General features: G+C 38.0%; 2 protein-coding genes across 3 annotated transcripts in view; one reads left to right on the top strand and one right to left on the bottom strand.

Annotated features, from left to right (window-relative positions):
* LOC132785895 (rap1 GTPase-activating protein 1) overlaps window positions 1-1170 on the bottom strand; it is a 102831-nt gene extending 101661 nt beyond the window's left edge. The window contains 1 exon segment of the mRNA XM_060792211.1: window positions 808-1170. The gene's annotated coding sequence lies outside the window, so the exon portion shown is untranslated.
* The window catches only part of LOC132785943 (uncharacterized), a 99481-nt gene that overhangs the window by 66493 nt on the left and 12883 nt on the right, over window positions 1-20105 (top strand). The window contains exons 4-5 of one of the 2 annotated variants that reach the window (XM_060792282.1): window positions 3980-4038; window positions 18215-18245. In XM_060792282.1, coding sequence (XP_060648265.1) covers window positions 3980-4038; window positions 18215-18245 — 90 coding nt within the window. Of the gene's footprint in view, window positions 1-3979; window positions 4039-18214; window positions 18246-20105 lie in introns of those variants that run through there. The other variant, XR_009632378.1, reaches the window with a different exon arrangement.

The following is a 20105-nucleotide window of genomic DNA, read 5'->3' as shown; positions in this document are numbered from 1 at the left end:
AAAAAAAAAAAACGAGGAGATGGAGCCGATGGAGAAGAAAACACACGTAACAATCACGCGTGACGCATTTCAATCGAATGCAACAACAACAACAAAAACAACAACAAAAGCAATAAACAACAATAATTGACAAATGACAAGCTGAGCCGGTGAATGGCAAATGAGCTGCGATTTATTCATTGTTGTTGTTGTTGTTGTCGCTTTATTTATTGTTGTTGCCGCTGCTTTTTTTGGCGCTTCGTCTCTTTTTTTGGGGGCTGTTAAGTTGCTGCCACTGTTGTTGTTGCTATTGCTGCTTTTTATTGGTCAACTCGATTATGATTATTGTTTTGTGGAGTGCTTTGTTGTTGTTGTTTTTGCACAATTATCAACGACACTTTTGTAATTTGTTGGTTAATAAAAATTTCACTCGTAACTAATCATAAAAGTGGTCGAAACACTTTCGTTTATTGTTGTTGTTGATTTGTAGTAGTAGTTGTTGTTGTTGTTGACAACCCTTTTTCATATCAATTCACTTTTTGATTCACTTTTGTGTGTTGCAATTGAAAACTTTTCAAGTATTTTGTTTAATTTCACTTTTCAACGCGTGCCGGCTTTGCTATCTCTCTCTCTCTCTCACACACACTCTTTCTCTCGCTTTTTGGCAAATTCCACACTCGATCATTTTTGTCAGCTTTCTTTTGCACTTCTTCTTCCACTTCTTTTGCCGCTGTTGCGATGTTGTCGCTGATAAGAATGTGCACGCAAATTAGCCAAATTTCTTGGCACTCACAACACTCACACACACACACACTCGTAAGCACTCACAGGTTAAAGAATTTAAGCTTTATCTTCTTCTTGTTGTTTTTCTTTTCCTTTTTTGACAATTCGTTCAACGAATTTGTTGGTTGCTGCCTGCAACTGTTGCTGCTGCTGCTAATTTGCAAATGATGCGTTGCTGCTGCTGGTTGCTGTTGCACGGACAGCGCAGCAACAACTCACACATTTTGAATGTAGCGAAATCGCACGGCGAAATTAGATGTTCGACGCTGTTCGGCTCCAGACACAGAGACGACAACGAGAACAACAATAACAACGACGACGACAACGACAACGAAAAGGACGACGACTGTGACGGCGACAGCGACTGCGACGGCGACGGCGACGACACGTTCTCGACGCCCACACGAGTCGATTATCAAAACGAAACTGAAATGCCAATTGGACTGCTGCGGCTGCCGTTGCTGCCCCAACTGCGCTGCTTGCGCTGCTGGCTGGCGCACGAAGCTCAGATTTCAGGTTCCACAAACGAAAGAGAGAGAGCGAACGAGAGAGAGCGTGAATAGCTTCCACAACCGACACTCTCAGCAACTGGAATAACAACAACCGTTAAGCGTGGTCGTCTTTCTCTCTCGCTCTTTCTTTGTGTTTGTGTTGAACTAAAAGCAAGTGCAGTTGCAGTTTAACAGAGGGTTGCGAGAGTGTGGGAGTTGCATGCGGCATTCAGCGGTGGCAGTCGCATGGGGGCGCATTCTTGTTTATTTACATTTACATTTATTTACATTTACATTACAAACGCGAGCGATTATTGTCGCCGACGCCGCCGCCGTCGCCGCCTGTTCACAGTTGGTAAACTGTAAATAAAGCAAGCAGAGCAGAAGCAAAAGCAAAGGCAGAAACAGAGCGGAGAATGAGAGGCCCGCATTAGCCAATGCAAACAAGAGTCCAGCCAACATAGAGTCCAAAAACAATGCATTGCGGTCGGCTTCAAAGGCCCAAAAGACTTTCGAGTGCAATGCTATTTGCATAGCTCTCATTCCACACTCTTTACTTCCCCCCACCGAGTTTAGTTTCTTTCGTTGCGTTTCGTTTCGCTTTACCCTAAAAGTATGCAGAATGCGGCGAAACGTTTGCTTTGCTTTTCTCTGCTTTGCTTTGCCGCTCCGCAAAGATAACAAAAACAAACTCTCAACGGCCGGCATGGGACACCAACACCAATGCCAACAGCAAAGCACAGAGCTCACGCATACGCAAACACACACACACACACACATGCAGAGTAAAGCAAGCACTGTTGGCGAGAGAGCCCAGAGCACAAGAAATCTGTAGGCGCTCTCTCCCTCTCGCTCTGGAATGAAAACATAAACAGTTGTTTTTACACTGCACTGTGACAGAAATATTTTTTAAGACTGCTGCAGACAGTTGTTATTGCGAAACAAACACAATACGATAAAACAGTTTAGGTTTACAATCTATGAATTACGGAGTAAAAGATAAAACATGTACATTTTGTTCTATGATAGCTTGCAATCAATTGATTTACAATTTGTATGAATTGCATAGTAAAAGAAAGAATTTTTAATACTAATTACTTGCTGCAGATTAGTAAGAACAACAAAAACACTTTCAACTGAAATAATATTCATTATTCGTTATTCTCATTCATTATTTATAACTTCATTCATTCATTATAAGTCTGCAAATCAAATTCCATATTTTCTAATCAGAAAGTAACCGCACACTTGTTCAATAGTGTCGCTCAGCTGTAAGCTCCACCACGCGCAAGCAGTGTGGATAGCGATTGTCTGCTGTGGATGCTGGAAGCATTCGCTCTATCCGAAATCAAAGCGAGGCATGCGTGAGCAGCAAACAGCGAGAGCAGCCGAGCACTCTCTCACTCTCAGTCACTAACACACTTACACAGAGACTTGCTATACACTTGCATACGCATAAGCGAATGGCATCCACAGACGTGGCGTCGACTGCGACGGCGTCGTGCACTTGTTCGCTCGCTTGCGTTTATCAACAGCCTCGCCAGCTGTTGTTGTTGTTTCTGTTGATGTTGTTGTTGTAGTGTGTGTGGTCACATACTGCTGCTGCTGATAACGCAAGTGGCAGTTTTGGAGTTGCAGCTGATAAGACAGCGAGAGAGGGAGGGGGAGAGAATGGGAAGCAGAGGAAACAACTGTTGCTGGCAATAGGCCAAAAAGCCAACGCCAACGCAACAACAACATCCACAATAGCTAAAGCAAATATGCATGGCCCACTTTTGGCTGCAGATTTGAATGCAGCTGTGGGTGGGAGGGGGGCGTGTCGGCATACTTGAAAGCAACAATAAAATTCACTGTATTCACTGTTCGACTCACCGCATTTGTGCCAGCTTGCTCTCGTCATAGCTCTCGAGTCGTTGATACTGCGCCACCTGGCGGTGATGGGGCAAAGTGCCTGATCCCGAGTGGCGACGATAATCCGCAAAGCTTTCGCTCTTCCGCAGTCCGGGAATCTTGCCGGAACTATTCCGCCAATACTTGATCATGCGATGCAGTGCGGTTGGCGATGCTGTGGCCAACGACGCAGCCATGGCCAACGACGTCTCGCTGCCACCTGCACTCAGCGTGTTGCACGCATCGGCGTGATCCACCAACGTTCGATAGGAACTCATTATTTAAACGCCCCCCTTTCGAATTGACGCGACAAATTAAACTGCGAAGCGCGAACTGCGAGTGATTAACGACCCCCTAAAGACCCCGGAGAATACTGCTGAAGAACGGAACAGAACAGAACAGAATCGAACTGAACTGAACAGAACTGAAAGCGAACATTATTATTATCTGCATTCCGAATGCCATTCGTATTCACACTCGTATTCATTCGTATTGTCATTTTCATTTCCATATTTTATTGTATTTCCATTTACATATTTACATTATTACGATTTTTCTTTTCGCTTTTCTCCACGTTTTATTGTTTATTTAAATTTCGCTTTTATTGCGCTATTCGTGGCATACACATCAATTACTATACTTCCATATATATTCATTGCTTTATGCTCATATAGAACTGAGAATTCCGAACTGAGAACTGATAAAATAAAAATACAATTTAATTCCATTTTGTTTATTCAGCATTTCAGTTTAACATATTGCGATATTGCGCTTGCACTTCAATTCATTATGCTGACTAATTAGTTTATGAACAATTTTATTATATTTATTTGCAGAATCGCCTGACTAACTGTGAATTATATCAGTCAACTGCTCCGCAGGGAAATTCAAGAGGGTAAGTGACGTTCAACAATTTTTAATTTATCAAACTCCACATTTATATATATAATATAATATGTATTTATATATTTATAATATAATATGTATTTCGTTTATTTTAAAGTATTCCGTTTATTTTAAAAATGATACAAAACTACCAAGTCATAAAATTAAAAAAGATGTAGAGAAGATTATAAACAGTTGTAGGTTGATTATAAAGTTTTTGAATTTACTAGAAAACAATTATTTGGAAAGCTTCTCTCAGTGTATTTATTATAGAAATATATAAAGAGCTTCTATAATTGTTGCATTTATTAGAAAATTTTATTTCTAGAAATGTCGAATTTAATTTCCAAACATTTTTCTCTGTGTATTTTCGACCACGTTCCAAATTTTTTTTTAAAACGTATAGTATTTTTTTGGTTTTTACATTCGAAACATATTTTCATATTTCATATTTCCTATATCTGTTCTTTACTTTGGAATAGGTTGCATATACAATAATACCTTTCTATTTAAAGTATTCAATTTCTTTCAATAATTCACTTCAAGAAGTATTGTATTGTATTTATTACCGAAGTAGCTTCCACTGAAATTTCTCTCAGTGTATTCCAAGATTTTTTGATTGGATTGATTTTATTATAGAAATATATATACAATTGTTGCATTTATTAGAAAAGTGTATTTCTAAATATGTCGAATTTAATATCCCAGCATTTTTCGCTGTGTATTGTTCCAAATTTTGTATGAAAACGTATAGTATTTTTTTGGTTTTTATATTCGAAGCATATTTTTATATTTCCTATTTCAGTTCTTTACTTTGAAATAGGTTGCATATAATACCTTTCTATCTAATGTATTGAATTTTTTCCAATAATTTACTTCAAGAAGTATCGTATTGTATTTATTACCGAAGTAGCTTCCCCTGAAATTTCTCCCAGTGTATTCCTCAGATCCACCACGTTCCAATATTGCATTGTTTCGCTGCGATGGTGGAAACAAAAGTGAATTGATAAGAGAGTTGTGTTTGAAGAAGAGTTCATGTGTATGTGTGTGTGTGGGAGGAGGGAGCATTGTCTGGCATTGTGGCATGCCGCCTTGTGGCACACTCTATTAGCAACTGTTGTGCGTCCGTCATCAATCAACACGTTGCGCCAATCAATCACATTTTCAATTCCATAATGCAGCTCACCCTTTGACCCAAGTAACAGCCAAGCAACAGGCAACAGAAGTTTCTCTCTCGTAATTCTTTCTGTCTTCAGTTTCAATCTCAGTTGCTGTTCTGGCCTGTTGACGCAAGTTGCCCCCACGTGTCTTCAGCCACTTGTCTAATTGCAAGAAGCAAGAAGCAAAGCAAAGCGAGTGTGAGTGCAGCACTCAATGCATCAATGAATCAAGTATTGAATCATTTGGTGGCCAGTTTCAGTTAATGACTGCTTGGGTCATAACATTGCAAGTTTTATTGCCGCCGAGCAGCCCGCAGCGTTGCGATAATGGCCCAGACTTAAAGGCGTCGTTTATGGCCTGATAACATCGCATTCAAGTCCAATGCTAATTCTCATTCTTATGCCGAGTCCAAATCCAATTCGAATTGCAAATGCGGAACGAAAACGGGTTTTTCTTTTCAATTCTAGTCTTTTGCTAGTACTGATTGATTAGGATTAATCACGAAAGCTTCATATGGATATTAAATGGCAGCTTGTTGAACTTGAAGCTGCAAAAAGGATTAATAATAAAGATATTAATCACAAGCGAAATTTAATGAGCTTTCGCATTGCAAAATTGTTTTTGCCAGCTTAGGTTGCTATCTTTATTTTCTGTTTTAATGATATTAAGTTAAATGATTTGGTTTCTTTAGCTTTAATTTGATTTCGAAGTTGTTGAGTATGAAAGTAAGTTTAATCGTACTTAAAATTTTAGTGAGCTTTCAAAAGAGAAGCTTTCGCAATTTTAGAATGTAATTTTGTTTTATTTTTGTTTTTGATATCATCTGCAGTTTTTTTGCGTTTCGAAAACATTTCTCTGAAAACAACAGAATTTCAAACAGAAGACAACTATTAATGAACATCAGAATATTCTGTGCTTAGTGATTTGTTTTGGTTAGTGATTTATTTTTGTTTTTAGCAGTCGTATTTGGTAGTTAGGCATAAGGTCGCTAATCTTTATATTCTGACTTAAAGGCAATAAGTTTAATAATTTATTATCTTTAGCTTTAATATACTTGAAAAGCTTTTGAATTTGCAAGCTAGTTTAAGCATCGTTGTTGAGTTAAAGCTTAGTTATTATGCTTTTAGAAGAGGAACTTTGACAATTTAGGAATGTATTATTTTGAATTTTGTTTTGCTTTTCTTATCATCCTCAGTTTAATTGTGTTTTATTATTAATGAACATCAGAATATTCTTTGATTAGTGATTTGTTTTGGTAAGTGATTTATTTTTGTTTTAAGTAGTTGTATTTGGTAATTTAAGGCAATAAGTTTAAAGCTTTTGAATTTGCAAGCTAGCTTAAGCGTGGTTGTTGAGTTAAAGCTTAGTTATTAAGCTTTTAGAAGTAGAGCTTTGACAATTTAGGAATGTATTATTTTGAACTTTATTTTGCTTTTCTCTGTTTATCATCTTCAATTTAATTGTGTTTTCGAAGCTTTGTAATTAATGAATATTAGAACATTCTGGAGTAAGTAATTTGTTTGGAGACACAGCTGTTTTGTTTTTGTTTTGTGGGACAACTCGAGGAGAGTTTTCACGGAAAAAGCGAAAGCGAAACCCGCCGGTCGACTAATCACAATTTTTGTGTTATCAGAAACCGCACTAAATGCCACTTGGTACGCCGTAATCGAATCCGACAACAAACTGTGAGTGTGAGTGTCAGACTGAGTGTCTGAGTGTGAGTGTGAATAGTCAGTAGCGAGTAGCGAATGCCGCAGCAAATCAGATAAATCAAACATGGAAAACAAATCGCATGATAAGCGGCAACAGGCAACCAGGTAGCCGAAAACAGACAAACTTGGCTAACTGACGTTGACTTGGCCAATGAAATCCAATCGAATCGCGTTGCAAAGCGATGTGAATCGATTCGAATCGAATTGCAGCCATCAAACGTCATTCGCAAATCGGCTACTGTAAATTTGTGTGTAGAGCAGAGCTGAGTGGAGTTGACTTCATCTCAGAGTTGAGTTGAGATTTATAGTGTCATTTCCTCGTAACATGATGAGGACAATCCCCTCCCTCTTGCTCCCCCCTTCTTCCCCTCCGCTGTGTGTTTGTTGTCAAAATTACATTAAAGCGGAAATCGCTTGCCCCAAAATACTGACCACAAAATACTGTAACACAACTGACCAGTCCAAGTCGAAGTCTCAGTCTCAGTCTCATGTCACTTGAGCTGGCAGAGAGTGGGTGTTGAGGAAGGGGGGGGAGAGAGAGGGAGGGAGGGGAGTGACACGCAACACCCGCGACACTTTTCCTTCGGCGGCGACATAAATCAGGCAGCGTCGGCAACTTGCCTGAAATGCGAGACACTTGCAACTTTAGTTGTTGCGGGGGAAACTTGTCAGAGAGATTTACCACAACTCCTTCCCTCCCCCTTCCCCCTCTTCTGTGATCTCCCCTGCGGAGTGCGTAGACGTAATAAGTCGGAGCAGCCACAAGGCGTCGACGTCGCGACGGCACGCGAGCCATGTCTGCCACTGCCACTGCCACATAATTCATTCCACTGATCCACTGAGTGCCACAGCAGCAGCAACAGCAACTGCAACAACAGCAGCAGCAGATACTGGACACTGTGCAACGTGCAACGCACATCGTGCAGCGTCCAGTGTCGTTGGCTTAATTGACATGTGTTCATTAGGGAGTCTCAAACATTATTGCCAGTTGTTATTTCGATACTCTCTTACTCTGCTATTTTGCTATTGCTACGTCGCTACTTTGTGGCAGTTGCAAGCAGCCAGTGACGAAAGGGAGGCGCCACAAGCAGAGGTGGCACGTTGCAGCGCTTTAAATTTGAGTTGAAATTCAAAGCAGCAGAATTTTAGTATAATTTTTAATTTTACTAAGTTAATTCTAATTAATAATGTGAATTTACATTAAATGCAAGAAAGTTTAATTTAGTAAACTTTATTATTATTTACTTACTTTAATTGCAAAAGCTTGATTTAATAATCTTCATTATTGTTTAGAAGTGCACCAAATTACTTCGAATTCTTTCAAAGTTCTTCTTAATATGCCAGTTCAAATGCCAAGAGATTTGAGTCCCATTGGTTAATGAAATTTGCACTTAAGGGCTACTCACTAGTTCACTTTGTGGCATATTTTTGTAGAGGAAATTTTATGTTGCCTTTACTATTTTATTCCCAATCCCAAAATTCTTTCTGTTCCAGTTGAGGCCGTTAAGTGAGATTTTGATATTCTTGCATTTGTCATTTTTTTTCATATGTATTTATTACTCTTGCTTTTCCTTTTTCTTTTTTCATTTTTAATGCTAAACACAACTATTTTTCTCTGCCAGTTGAGGCCGTTAAGTGAGATTTTGATATTCTTGCATTTCTCTATTTATTTTCATATACATATATTAATTACTCTTGCCTTTTAATTTTTACTGCTAAACGCAACTATTTTTCTATGCCAGTGAAGGCCGTTAAGTGAGATTTTGTTATACATTTATCTTTTCCTTTTCTTTGTTTTTGATGTGTGTTAAAGAAAAGAAGCTATCTATTAATTACTCTTGCTACTGTTTTTAACTCCTCGTGACGTCTTCTTTGCACTTGAAACTATTCAAAGATTCTTTTCATTAGCAACAAAAGAAAGATTTTATTTAAATGGTGCTCAAAAGAGATTGATATCAGCTTCAGTCTTGATTGGCTTGCAGATCTCACACGTTGTGTTTTATTAACCCAAAGAGTATTTTGTGTCTTTGTTCTAACCGCCGTTTAAGAAAAAAAAAGGCGACACTTTGGTAACATTTGTCGCCCTAAGCAACTCATTCCACAGCTGTTGCTTTTGCTGTTAACTGTTTCCCTCTCTCTCTTAGCTGTTGTCTCTTGCTTGTCTTATCAGGTTGAGCGACGACTTTGGGACTATCGATGAGCCCTTTGACCTCGCTGCTAATTGCCTTCAGCAGGAAGATCTTTTTGGGGTAATCCAACAACAGCTGTTATATCGTTCTATTTGTGTCGTCTCTCTCTTGACCTTTTGGCCTTTCAGCAGGAGGCAGGAGGCAGAAGACGAAGAATAAGGCTATTGCTTAGCCAAACGACGACGACGATAAAAGTTATAGGCGCCATAAATTAAAATGCAAATTAAAAGTCACCAAAAGGGCAGCAATAGAAGTGAATAGATAGTCAAGCAGAGAAGGGAAATAATTATAGAAGGAGACTACATGGAGATGGAGTTCAGTCTCTCTTTTTTTATCGCCTTAATTATGGCCAATATTTGGCCAATAAAAAAGTTGATTAAGCCAACAGCAGCGCAACAAAAGTTGCCAAGTTTCAAGCTTCGAAGTCGACGTCATCAGCTCCTCACTCAATTCCTAAGTTTTTCTCAAGTTTTTTCTGCTTTCGGTTCTGTTTTTTTTCTTTTTCGGCAAGACATGAAAAAAACAGACACACGCAAAGTTTTAATTAAAAATTTGTGCGCTCTTCAACTTGAAAAAACTAAGGGGGGCGGGCGCTCAAAAGGGGGGCGTGAGCGGAGAGAAATGCGAAAACTGCGTGCAACTGCGAAACTGGCAACATTTCGCTTTCATGCAACAACGCAACGCAACAATTGCGACGCTTCCCTAATCCTTGCCAGCTTCACTCCGCACTTCCCTCTCTCTCCCTCTCTCTCCTCTCTCTCTCTCTCTCTCTCTCTCTCTCTCTCTCTCTCTCCTCTCTCTCTCTCTAACTGTCGCTGTCTGAGCCGCGTCACGTCGCTCGGTTCGCTCATAAATCTCAAATCAGCTTAAATTTAATTTTTGCGCTTTCCGCTTTTGTCTTCTCTTGGCCAAGTGTCGCTTGGCCATTTCGCCTACAATTGGGCCAAGAGCAAGGCAGCTGGCCAAGGAGTAAAATGAGGATTTAGGGTTCGGTGCTAGCTTCACTCGTCTCTCGTCAGCGGCAAAAGCAGCGTTTAGACTCCATCAAACTGCCCGCGGCAATAAAACTTTGCCACGACAACAAATTTGCAACACTCTTTGCGAGCGGGTAGCACGAATATTCGATTGGGTTTGCAGAACTTTATACAACTTGAAAGTAGATAGAACACTAAGCTACAAAAGTCTAGCGTTTGATATAGAAATCTTTGAAATATTGCTTTTACTTTGAAATCATTGAAATATTGCTTTTAGTTTGATACTTTCTACATACTTTGCCAATTGCCCAAACAACTTGAACTCACTTTTAAGCTACATTTCTCAGGGAATAATAATACTTTTAGTATTTGCTTAAAACTAGCTTCTCTTATTGTAATCGGAGTTCAGTTGTTGACTCTTTACAGCACTGAATTTATGATTGACTTATTTATATACATGATTTTCAAGCATAGCATTAAATAATTAATAAACAATGAGGAAAAAAGGAACATGTGTTGTGGATATTATTCTTTTCGTAGTGAAATAAAAACTTTAAATTACAGGGAGTAATTCAACAGGGAGTAATTCACTCCTTCAGATGTTGCTAATAGTCAGTAACTTACATAAATGGACAATGAATGAAACTAATATGAGAAGTTTAATATAATAAAACAAGGTAACTTTTAGAAAGAATTGACTTTTTCTTTTCCCTTTTCCCTTTGCTCTGATTCCCAATTTAGTTAACTTTTAAAAATGTGACCATTTGATAAAAAGTAGAAATTATTGAAATTTTCATTCTACTTTTCATCACACTTTTTAAAATTGAAATAAATTGGGAGTCAGAGCAAAAGAAAAAGTCAATTCTTTCTAAAAGTTAACAACATTTATCATATTAAACTTCTCATGTTAGTTTCTTGCTCGCTTAATTCATTGTACATTTAAGTTGCAGACTATTAGCAACATCTGAAAGAGTGAATTACTCCCTGTTGAAAGTCTTTGTCAATATTTTACTCGTATTAGCTAAACAGTGAGTATGAAGTAGCTACTCCCTTGTATAGCTTTTCCTTTCTACTTGATGTCTGGAGTGTCCTCTCCTTAAGCTATAGATAGTCAATGTATTCTAATTGTATTTGCTGTATTATGACAGTTAATGCCCAACTCTAGTCAGTCCTTTACATGTCACAATCTTTCATTTCCTTAATCTCTACTTTCTCCGTCTGACAAGAGATTCTTCCTTCTAAGCTTCGTTCTGTGTGTTCTCAGTTCTAATTCCCAGACAAACAAGCCTTAGCTCTTTTTTTGGCTGAGCATACAGCTATCGACTTGCTCTGGACACAACTCCCATTTCTAATCTCTTCATGCTACACGCGGGAGTTGACTAACTGTTTCCCTCTCCTCTTTCTCTCTCTTCCTCTCGACTTCACTCTGCTGTTGATAAAGCAACAAAAGGCAGAAAACCCAGGGAAGAGGGGGGAGCATTGTTTGACTTTGGGCTGTTTGTTCCTTGCTTTGCTTTACAAACTATTGCCTCAGCTCTGCGTCTGCCCCTTTGGGACTTTGTTGTTGTGGCTAACTGAATCTAAGCCCTGAATAATCGCTTTTACAGGTGGGTTACGACTGGGTCAACTCTCAACTCAACTCTTTGATGGTCGGTGCTCCTCACTTCCCTTTCCCTTCCTTTCCTTCCGATTTTGGGCACAAAGTTTGTGACTTTAATAATTCAGCCTAGATACCCTGCAGTTAGAGTTGAGTGTGAGCTTGGGTGGCTTAGTTGACTGGCAAGTTCAGAGCAATTTCCTGGGCGACAACTAATTACGGCACTCGCCACTGAAACCGGAGTCGCGACTGGACGGGAAGAAGGAGTCAGGGAAGTTAAAGGAAAGACAGAGAGAGAAGCAACCTCCAGATGATGACTTTTTCCTTTATTTGTAGAATGTGCACACGTGTCGAGCGATAGAGACTAAGGGGTACTAAGGGGGACAATAGCTTGTAGAATAGGATACTAAATTAATGAGCTAACACCGGGGACAGCAGTAGACAAAACGATAGGAAAGAGGGCGAGGGGGAGCGAGGAAGGCAGACAGAGACATAGAAATACATGCATACTTAAGGACATAGATACCGAGTTTTGCCTGCGGCAATTAATTAATAGAGTGTCGAGTGTCGGCACAAAGGAGAAAGGACGAAGACGAGGGCAGGATAAGCGCAGGCAGGATAAGCAGCTGGTCAGGTCGCTTTAGTTTTTTTCAGTTTTTTTTTTTTGAGTGGGTGCCAAAAGGAAACGCATTTAAATTAACAAATAAAAAATTGTCAAACGCCTACGCAGCGCACTTTCTTCTTTCCTCTCTCTTTTCCCCCTCTCTTTGCTTATCTCGGGATCGTGGCAAATGTTGCGTAACTAAGTGCAACATGAGGCACGCGGCAACAGGATGAAGAACATTCGTTTTACCTGCCCTCGAGGTGAGATTTTTTTTGTCGAATGCATCCTGTCTTAATTGAGCTGTTGGCATATTGTTGCCACATTTTGTTGTTGTGTTGTGCCACGTGACACAATTTTGAAATTTCATGTTTCCTTGCAACAATTGAAGCGTGTTGAGTGCCGCAAGGACAATTGAGTTATGAGTTCTGTGTAAATGACTTTTCAACTAGTTTGAAGAGGGAGTCGAAAAGCACTTGAAGAGAAGCAACTCAATTGTACATTAAAGTACATCTGATAACAACTGAAGCATTTGTAGTTGTCACATTCCCCGAATTAAAGAAACAAATTCAAATTGCAGACGGACATTTAGCAAGTTACCAAATTATGAGAAGAGCAGAGTTGAGTATTATCGAGATGAGTTGCTAGAATAACAGCTGCTGAGGAGATACAAAGTAGAAAGTAATTTAAAGTTCTAATAGAGTTGTCTAGTTCATGTTCCCAAAATGCTATATTTGATAAGGTAAATAACGTAATGGTACACAAAGTTTTCAGTAGAAAGGAATTTGCTAAGCTCTGTTTATATGTACAAAACTATAAAAATGATTTCATAATATGGGAAAATAAAGCACAAAAAATACTGCATAATAGCATAATGCTTAAAGAAGATATAATATTATATATTAGCCTTTAATTTAATGTTTATGCATATAAAAATGCTTTATGAGGTGTAGTAGAAAAGATCTAAATCCTGAGATCATATAACATACAAATTTTTAATTACACTTGCAAAATATTGAAATGTGTTAAAATATAAGAATATAAATTAAATTAAATCAATTGGTTGTACTTATGAGTTAGAAATTTCTGACAATGTTCAGACAATAAATTCTATTTTTTTTGTAAATACAAATACTATTAAAAGTTCATAATTACAGTAGTCATTTAGGATAAAATCTGCTAACGAATTAATCGCATGATATTTGTTGGATTCTTTAAACTCTGCTTTAATATGAATCGAGATTAAATGTTTGGCACGCGTACTAATAGATTTAAATGTAGTAATATTTCCATATACCAAATATGGCCTTCGGTATATTATTATTGTATATTATTCACTCTATTTTTAGAATAATACCACACTATTTTCGGTAGCTGGAAATTTCTTACTTGTTAGATCCAAGTTTGTTCACTGAATGCCCTTAGAAAATATGTAAAATGAAAAACTTAAATACTAGTATTTCAATATTTTCTGATTGTGTTTTATTTTCACATATTCATAGATAATTTACAACAAAACAGTTAATTTTCAAAGCATTTTTCTGCTTTAAAGTTGAAATGTTAAAGTACAAGCAATTACCCCAACTATTCACTCGGTATTAATTATGGCAAAGTCAACAAAAGTATATCAAAATCATGCCGCAACACTCGACACACTCATTCCATTCGTCGTGAATAACATGTGAACATATGAACATGGTTAATGAGTGTAATGAGTGTAGCATAACCGAATGTAAACACGAGCAATTATGCGTTCAAAGAGTACACTCTGCCCTCGCTAAAGAGACTTGCTCTGACTGTGAAGCAATTGAAAAGCCGAGGCATTTGGGTCTCTAACCCAAATTGGCGATTTGATAAGCTTGGCAACTCAAGTTCAAGTGCCTTGGCTTGGCTCTTGGTATTGACCAAGTTTTGGCCCTGTAAGCAATTTTGGCAAGCAGCGCAGGGAGTGGGGAAAAGAGAGAAGGAAGATAGAGAGGAGAGAAGAGGAGAAGCGGCATACTCAAGTATCTCTCGCTGAAAATCAATAAAAAGTGCAGTGCAATGACTACAATTAAAGCAGTTTGACCAGAGGCAGAGACAGTGGTGGGGAAAAGGGAAGCTAAAGGGGGGCTGCAAGCTTTTGTGTGACGAGCGCAATTTACGGCAAAACGATGGCAATTAACTTGGCCACCTGCCATAGAGATAGCAGCAAGAGAAACAGAAGAGAGGGAAAAAGAGAAGAGAGACTTTAAGCATCTGGAATTGTCGTTAGGTCTGCGGCTGCAACTTGTCGCTGCCACACACATTATGTTGCCTCCTCTTGCCTCACTTTGCTTTGCGGCTTTTTGTCGATTTTCCTTTCGGACATTTTCAATGACATTTTTACCACGACCCCAAAAAGAGAGCCGAAAGCGAATAGTTGTCCGAATGCCGAACGAATAAATGAGTAAATGACTGAATGAATGGGTGTTAGTGCAAATGAATGAATGCCCAATGGCTGCACGTTTGAATGTTTGAATGGAAAACACATTTCCGGTCCCATTGTCACGTGCTGACTTTTAAGCTTTTCAACTTGTCTCCAAAGGAATCCTGAACTCATCTCTAATGAGAGTGAGGGAAGGGAAGAGAAAGTGAAAAGAGTCTCTTCTCCTTCTGTCTTGTGGCTAATCAAATGGAACTTCACCTTGCGAATGGGTCGTAAAAGAGGCCACGTGTCATCCATCAGTCTAACACAATCAATAAAAGTGAATCACGACTCGCCGCTTGAATATTTCCACTACTAAGATACAACTACTTATATAGATACAGATACAGCTACATCTATAGGTAGATACAGATACATAATAAAAGTGACAGCGAGATGACTAAAAGTAAGTTTTGTATGCCAAAAGTTTTCGCTGTGCGTGCGTTATTAATACTTCATCAAGTTTGTCAACAGCCGCGCCAAACAAATCTGTGTCACCTAACCCACTATCTTCGCCCCTTCTTTCTTCTCCGCTCCCCTCTCTTTGGTATCCTTAACAAGGACTCTCGTCCCACGCACGCAGGAAAGGCAAAAGTTGTTTACAAGAAAGTCGACGACGCTGACAATTTCATTGTCTGCCCGCACCACGCAATGCAAAATTGTGAAAAACAATTCAATTTCCGTGAATAAAGCTGACAAAAAAAAGAGCAGCAAAAAAGTTTGCTATGAATGACGAACTGCGAATGCACTAATCGATAGTTTCTATACATAAAAGAAGGCAATTTTGATATTCAATGCGAACTTTTATTCATGAGCTAGATCTTTACTTCAGCTAAAGTTTAAGAAGAAATCAAGCAAAGACTTCTAAAGAAATTCTTTTGGTTGAACAAGATTCATAGTTTCGATAGTTAAAAAAGAAGTGACGAATTAGCTCATTTATACGTTGACTATTCAAATATTCTAAAATAGTTTCCGATTCAGTTTTTAATTTCAATTTCTTTAGCTTCATTAGTTAATTATATACAAGTTCTTATGCATCTTTTTTTACTGCAGATTCAACACTTAAGATGGAAGAGGGCGATTAATTTTTAGATAAATTTATTATGAAATTTTAGTTTAAGTTCCTTTAGTTTCAACAGTTAAAAGAAGTGAAATCTTATAGATTGCAGTTTTTCTTTTAATTTCTACAAAAAAAGTAAACGATCAACTTTTAACTTTATAAGTTTCTATATTTTAAAGCGAAGTGGAATAATTTCTCATCTATTAATTCAAATATTCTAGAATGGATTCCGATACTGTTTTTAATTACACATCGTTCGACAGTTAAAGGGGAAGTATTCATATAGACATATTTATAGTATTTTTCTGATGCAGCTTTTAATTTTATGCAGATTCAGTATTTAAAAGGCAAGTAAACGATTATTATATTGATAGACTTATATTTCCAATATTCTCCTTTATTCAACTACTCTGTGAACTGAATGTTTCGATTAGAAAAGATTCCTATGCAGTTTCCTTTTCATTTCTGCAGTTGCAGTTAATAGTTTAGGAAAGAATAAGTAAAAAAAAGTAAGTTTTAGTTATAAATTATGCAATTCTGAAAACTTAAGAGTGAATTGCTTCAATACAGCACGAATTCGCATGGACTTTGACTTGTTGTAGGATATTAGGAAAGAACATCAGAAGCGGCAGCAGAAGCGACGCCAGTAACATAACTGTAAATGGGTTCCAAAGGATATGCGTGTGGTTGCCTGCTTCGCTGTTTGGCTCTTTGGCTGCTGAATGCTGGGGTTGACCCAAATCCAACTCCTGCTCGATGTGGAATATCAAATAAAAGACGACGACAACGGATGAGAACGGATGAGGGGGAGGATGGGAGGATGGGAGAATTGGAACTGAACATGGTCATAAAAGTAGCATCGAATGCTCTGGCAAATCAGTTGAGCAAACAATAAAAACTGTTCCTGTTAGACGAGCGACATTCGCACTCACATTCGTATTCGTATTCGCATTCGTATTCACATTCAGACTCGCACTCGCACTCATTCTTTGTCTGACCAGCGACATCTTCTTCTTCCTCCTCCCCTCCGCTGTGACCCATTGACTGCTCCACGAACTGAAATGTCTCGACTCGAATTCATAAATAAAACAAAGTGGCGCCAAAATGACGCGGCGTCCCCTCAACTCGACATAACTTGCGGGTGTTGGACGCCACTGTCTCCTGCCTCTTGCCTCCTGCCACTTGCCACATGCCTCTTCCCGCCTGCCCAACTATTTGTTATTCATTGGCTTCACATGCTGCTCGCTTTCGCTTACGCAGTTTTCTCTCTCTCTCTCTCTCTGTTTCTCTTTCCGATTGTGCAACTTCTTTTCATATCGATTTTCTAGTTACATTTGTCTGGCTTTTGGGTCGAGCATAAAAAGGCAACCAGTTGCTGTTGCTGTTCCTGTTGCCAGTTCTCTTCTATCCACTCTCCTCTCATTTCCCTGCTACTGAATACTTCCTGTGGCTTTCGCTGGGCTTTGCCACAACAGTGCAGCCATCCAGCTTGAAGCTTCAACTACAAAAATTCTACTAAAATTGCTAATGCTCTTTACAAGTGCTTCATAACTTTGCCTTCATGGATAGCGTAACCCAATAAAATGTTTATGCACTCGTAAACTTCCCTCAACATTCAGTTTGAGAGAGTGAGAGTTTTAGTCTCTAATAAATTCCGTTCGCAAGGTGTCTTAGAAGCTGACTTTATGCGGAGATGATTCATATGCTATGGAGTTTGTTTTTCTATTTCATAGAATGTTGTCTGAAGGCGTTAATCGCTCTCATCTCATCTCATTGCAATATGAAATTGTATTTGTTATTTCAATAAAATATTAATTTCATTTAACTAAATCTCTTTTCAATTATCTTCAATATTAAACATAAACTTACATTTTATTTCAACAAACTTTGTTCGAATTGCCATCGAGCTTTAAAGTGTTTATTTAAAATGGTTAGTTATAATTAAAATGAACACTAACGTATTTCTAAAGCACTTTCGGTTAAAGGGTTTTTGTATTCCTTTTTTAAAATTAATTTATCTATTTTCTGTGTTAAAACTGGAAATCTCATAATTTTATACAGTTTTCTAATTCTTTTAAGAGTTGTCTACTACCTGGGATTGCAATTCAATAAAAGTATCTTTAATATCAAGAAATACTTGTAATTTATTTCCTTTAGTTTAGTTTTTAGTAAGAGTTTTCTCATTCCTGGGATTCCAACTCTTTAAAAATATCTTGAATATTACAAAATTATTTTAATTTGTTTCTTTCAGTTATTTAGAATGTTACTATCAATATAATTTTATGATTTTCTAATGCTTTTATAAGTTTTCTATTTTCTGAGATTAAAAATCTTTAAAAGTATTTTGAATAGTAAATCTTTCATATTATATTTCTTTATGGTTCTATAATGTTACCATCATCACAATTTTATTCTTTTTCTAATTCTCTGTAATCTATACTTTCAGCTCATTTTATTGTATGTCTCTTCGTTCAAAGGTAAGTTTTTCATATACATTTTCATATACATTTCTATTTCAAATATTATTAGACGACTTCCCCAGTCTTCTCACTACCATCTAATCATTATTTTGCATTCCACTAGAATTTTTTTTAGTTTCTTTCTCTCATTTGCATCGTTTTTCTCAGAGTATTTGCTGGTCGGCAATTGAATATTATTGAAATGCATTTGCATAATACGCTCACTGCACTTAGGTGTGGTGAGCTGGTCAAAGAGGGAGGAGAGGAGGAAGAGAGGTTGGGAAAAGAGGAGAGGTTGTAGAGGATGGAAAGGAAGAGTTAGGAGTGAAGTGTGGAGAAGCTAGAGAGAGAATATAGGAAGTAGAGGGAGGAGGAAGCTTTAGGACTTTCGGTATAGTGTCAGTGGCATTCTGTGCTCATTTGCAGTTGGCGGCACGTGTTGCAACTCGTTGCAGCAGGCGCCTCCTAATCGGGGCAGCTAAGCAGCACAAAAGCAGACCGACCAAAAGACTCGTTTGTGTTGTTCTAGATTTTGTTGCTGGCATCTGCAACTACAACTGCATCTGCAACTGCAACTGCCACAAGGCAAAGTCTGTCTGTGTGCGCAATGTTCGACTCGCAGTTGGCAGCTGTGCAGTATTAGAGATATTTTCGATTGTGGTATCCAAGCTGTGTGGCATGCAACATGGTTTGCTTGCCACTCACACACACACTCACTCTCAGTGGCATGCAAATCAAATTGGCATTCAAAAAAGCATTCGCCATCGATTGAGATGGCGTCCTAAATGTGTCCTTGCCACATTCTGAAGCCACAGCGAATGCAATGCCAATGCTGCCATTAAGCACCAAATTATGCATGCCCACTCACATCAAACATCGTTATGGGATACTCTACATATACATATATGATATTTGTACTTACCCCCTCCACTTTGCACTCTTACTCTCCCCTCTCTGTGCCTACTCGTTTATCATTATGGCATTTCATTTAAGAGGCAAATGCGAAAAATTCGCTTTTTTGCCATTAAAATTTATGGGCCTAGGCAGCAGGGGGGATAACAACGACAACAACAACGACAACGACATGCAAAAGTGTGCCAAACTGATGTGTGTGTGCGAATGTGTGTGTGTGTGTGTGTGATATGCAAAATCCATTATTCGTATTGAGGCGCGGGCTGAGAGGACTCAGGCTACGACTACAACGACAGGATGTGCATTTTTTTCCGGGGGTGTGTGCAGAATGCAAATTTCCTATTCATTTTTTGCACTTATTTTGCATACCCAGCGCTAATTAGTTGGGTGAGAAGGGTGTATTGAATTGTAGTTTAGAGGAGTCGACTTGCATTAGTTCTTTGCTATGAAATAGAAACAAGATGGTCCAAGTAGTCAAGCAAATAATTTTGAAAAGAAATACAGATTAATCATAAACTACTATTTTATTTAAAAAACAAGTAATACTATAATATACCGATAATTCTAAAAATATACTAAATGCTTTATTTGGTATATTGATAAAGTACTATATTCTGATATATTTTGAATGTAGTACTAAAATATACTATATAATACTAAATGATGTATTTGGTATATTGATAAAGTACTATATTCTGATGTGTTTTTAATGTAGTACTATCATATACTATTATACCAAATACAACCTTTGGTATATTTTCAGAATTTATTCGGCATATTAATTTGGTATATATTCAATTATTAGAGTGCAAAATTTACAGGATTGACAGCCAAAGTCTAAGCTAAATTTAAACATAAGATTTCTATTTTGTTTTCTATTAAATTGATAAAGTTTTTTTTATTTTAATTTCAACATTAAATGTTAAATTTTTTGACCAAATTATTTACATCGATTGCTTAGTAGTC

This window comes from Drosophila nasuta, chromosome 2L, assembly GCF_023558535.2.
Source record: "Drosophila nasuta strain 15112-1781.00 chromosome 2L, ASM2355853v1, whole genome shotgun sequence".
Classification (NCBI taxonomy): Eukaryota; Metazoa; Arthropoda; class Insecta; order Diptera; family Drosophilidae; genus Drosophila; species Drosophila nasuta.
The sequence above is the reverse complement of the archived record's forward strand: the minus strand, read 5'-3'. Positions and strand labels throughout refer to the sequence as shown.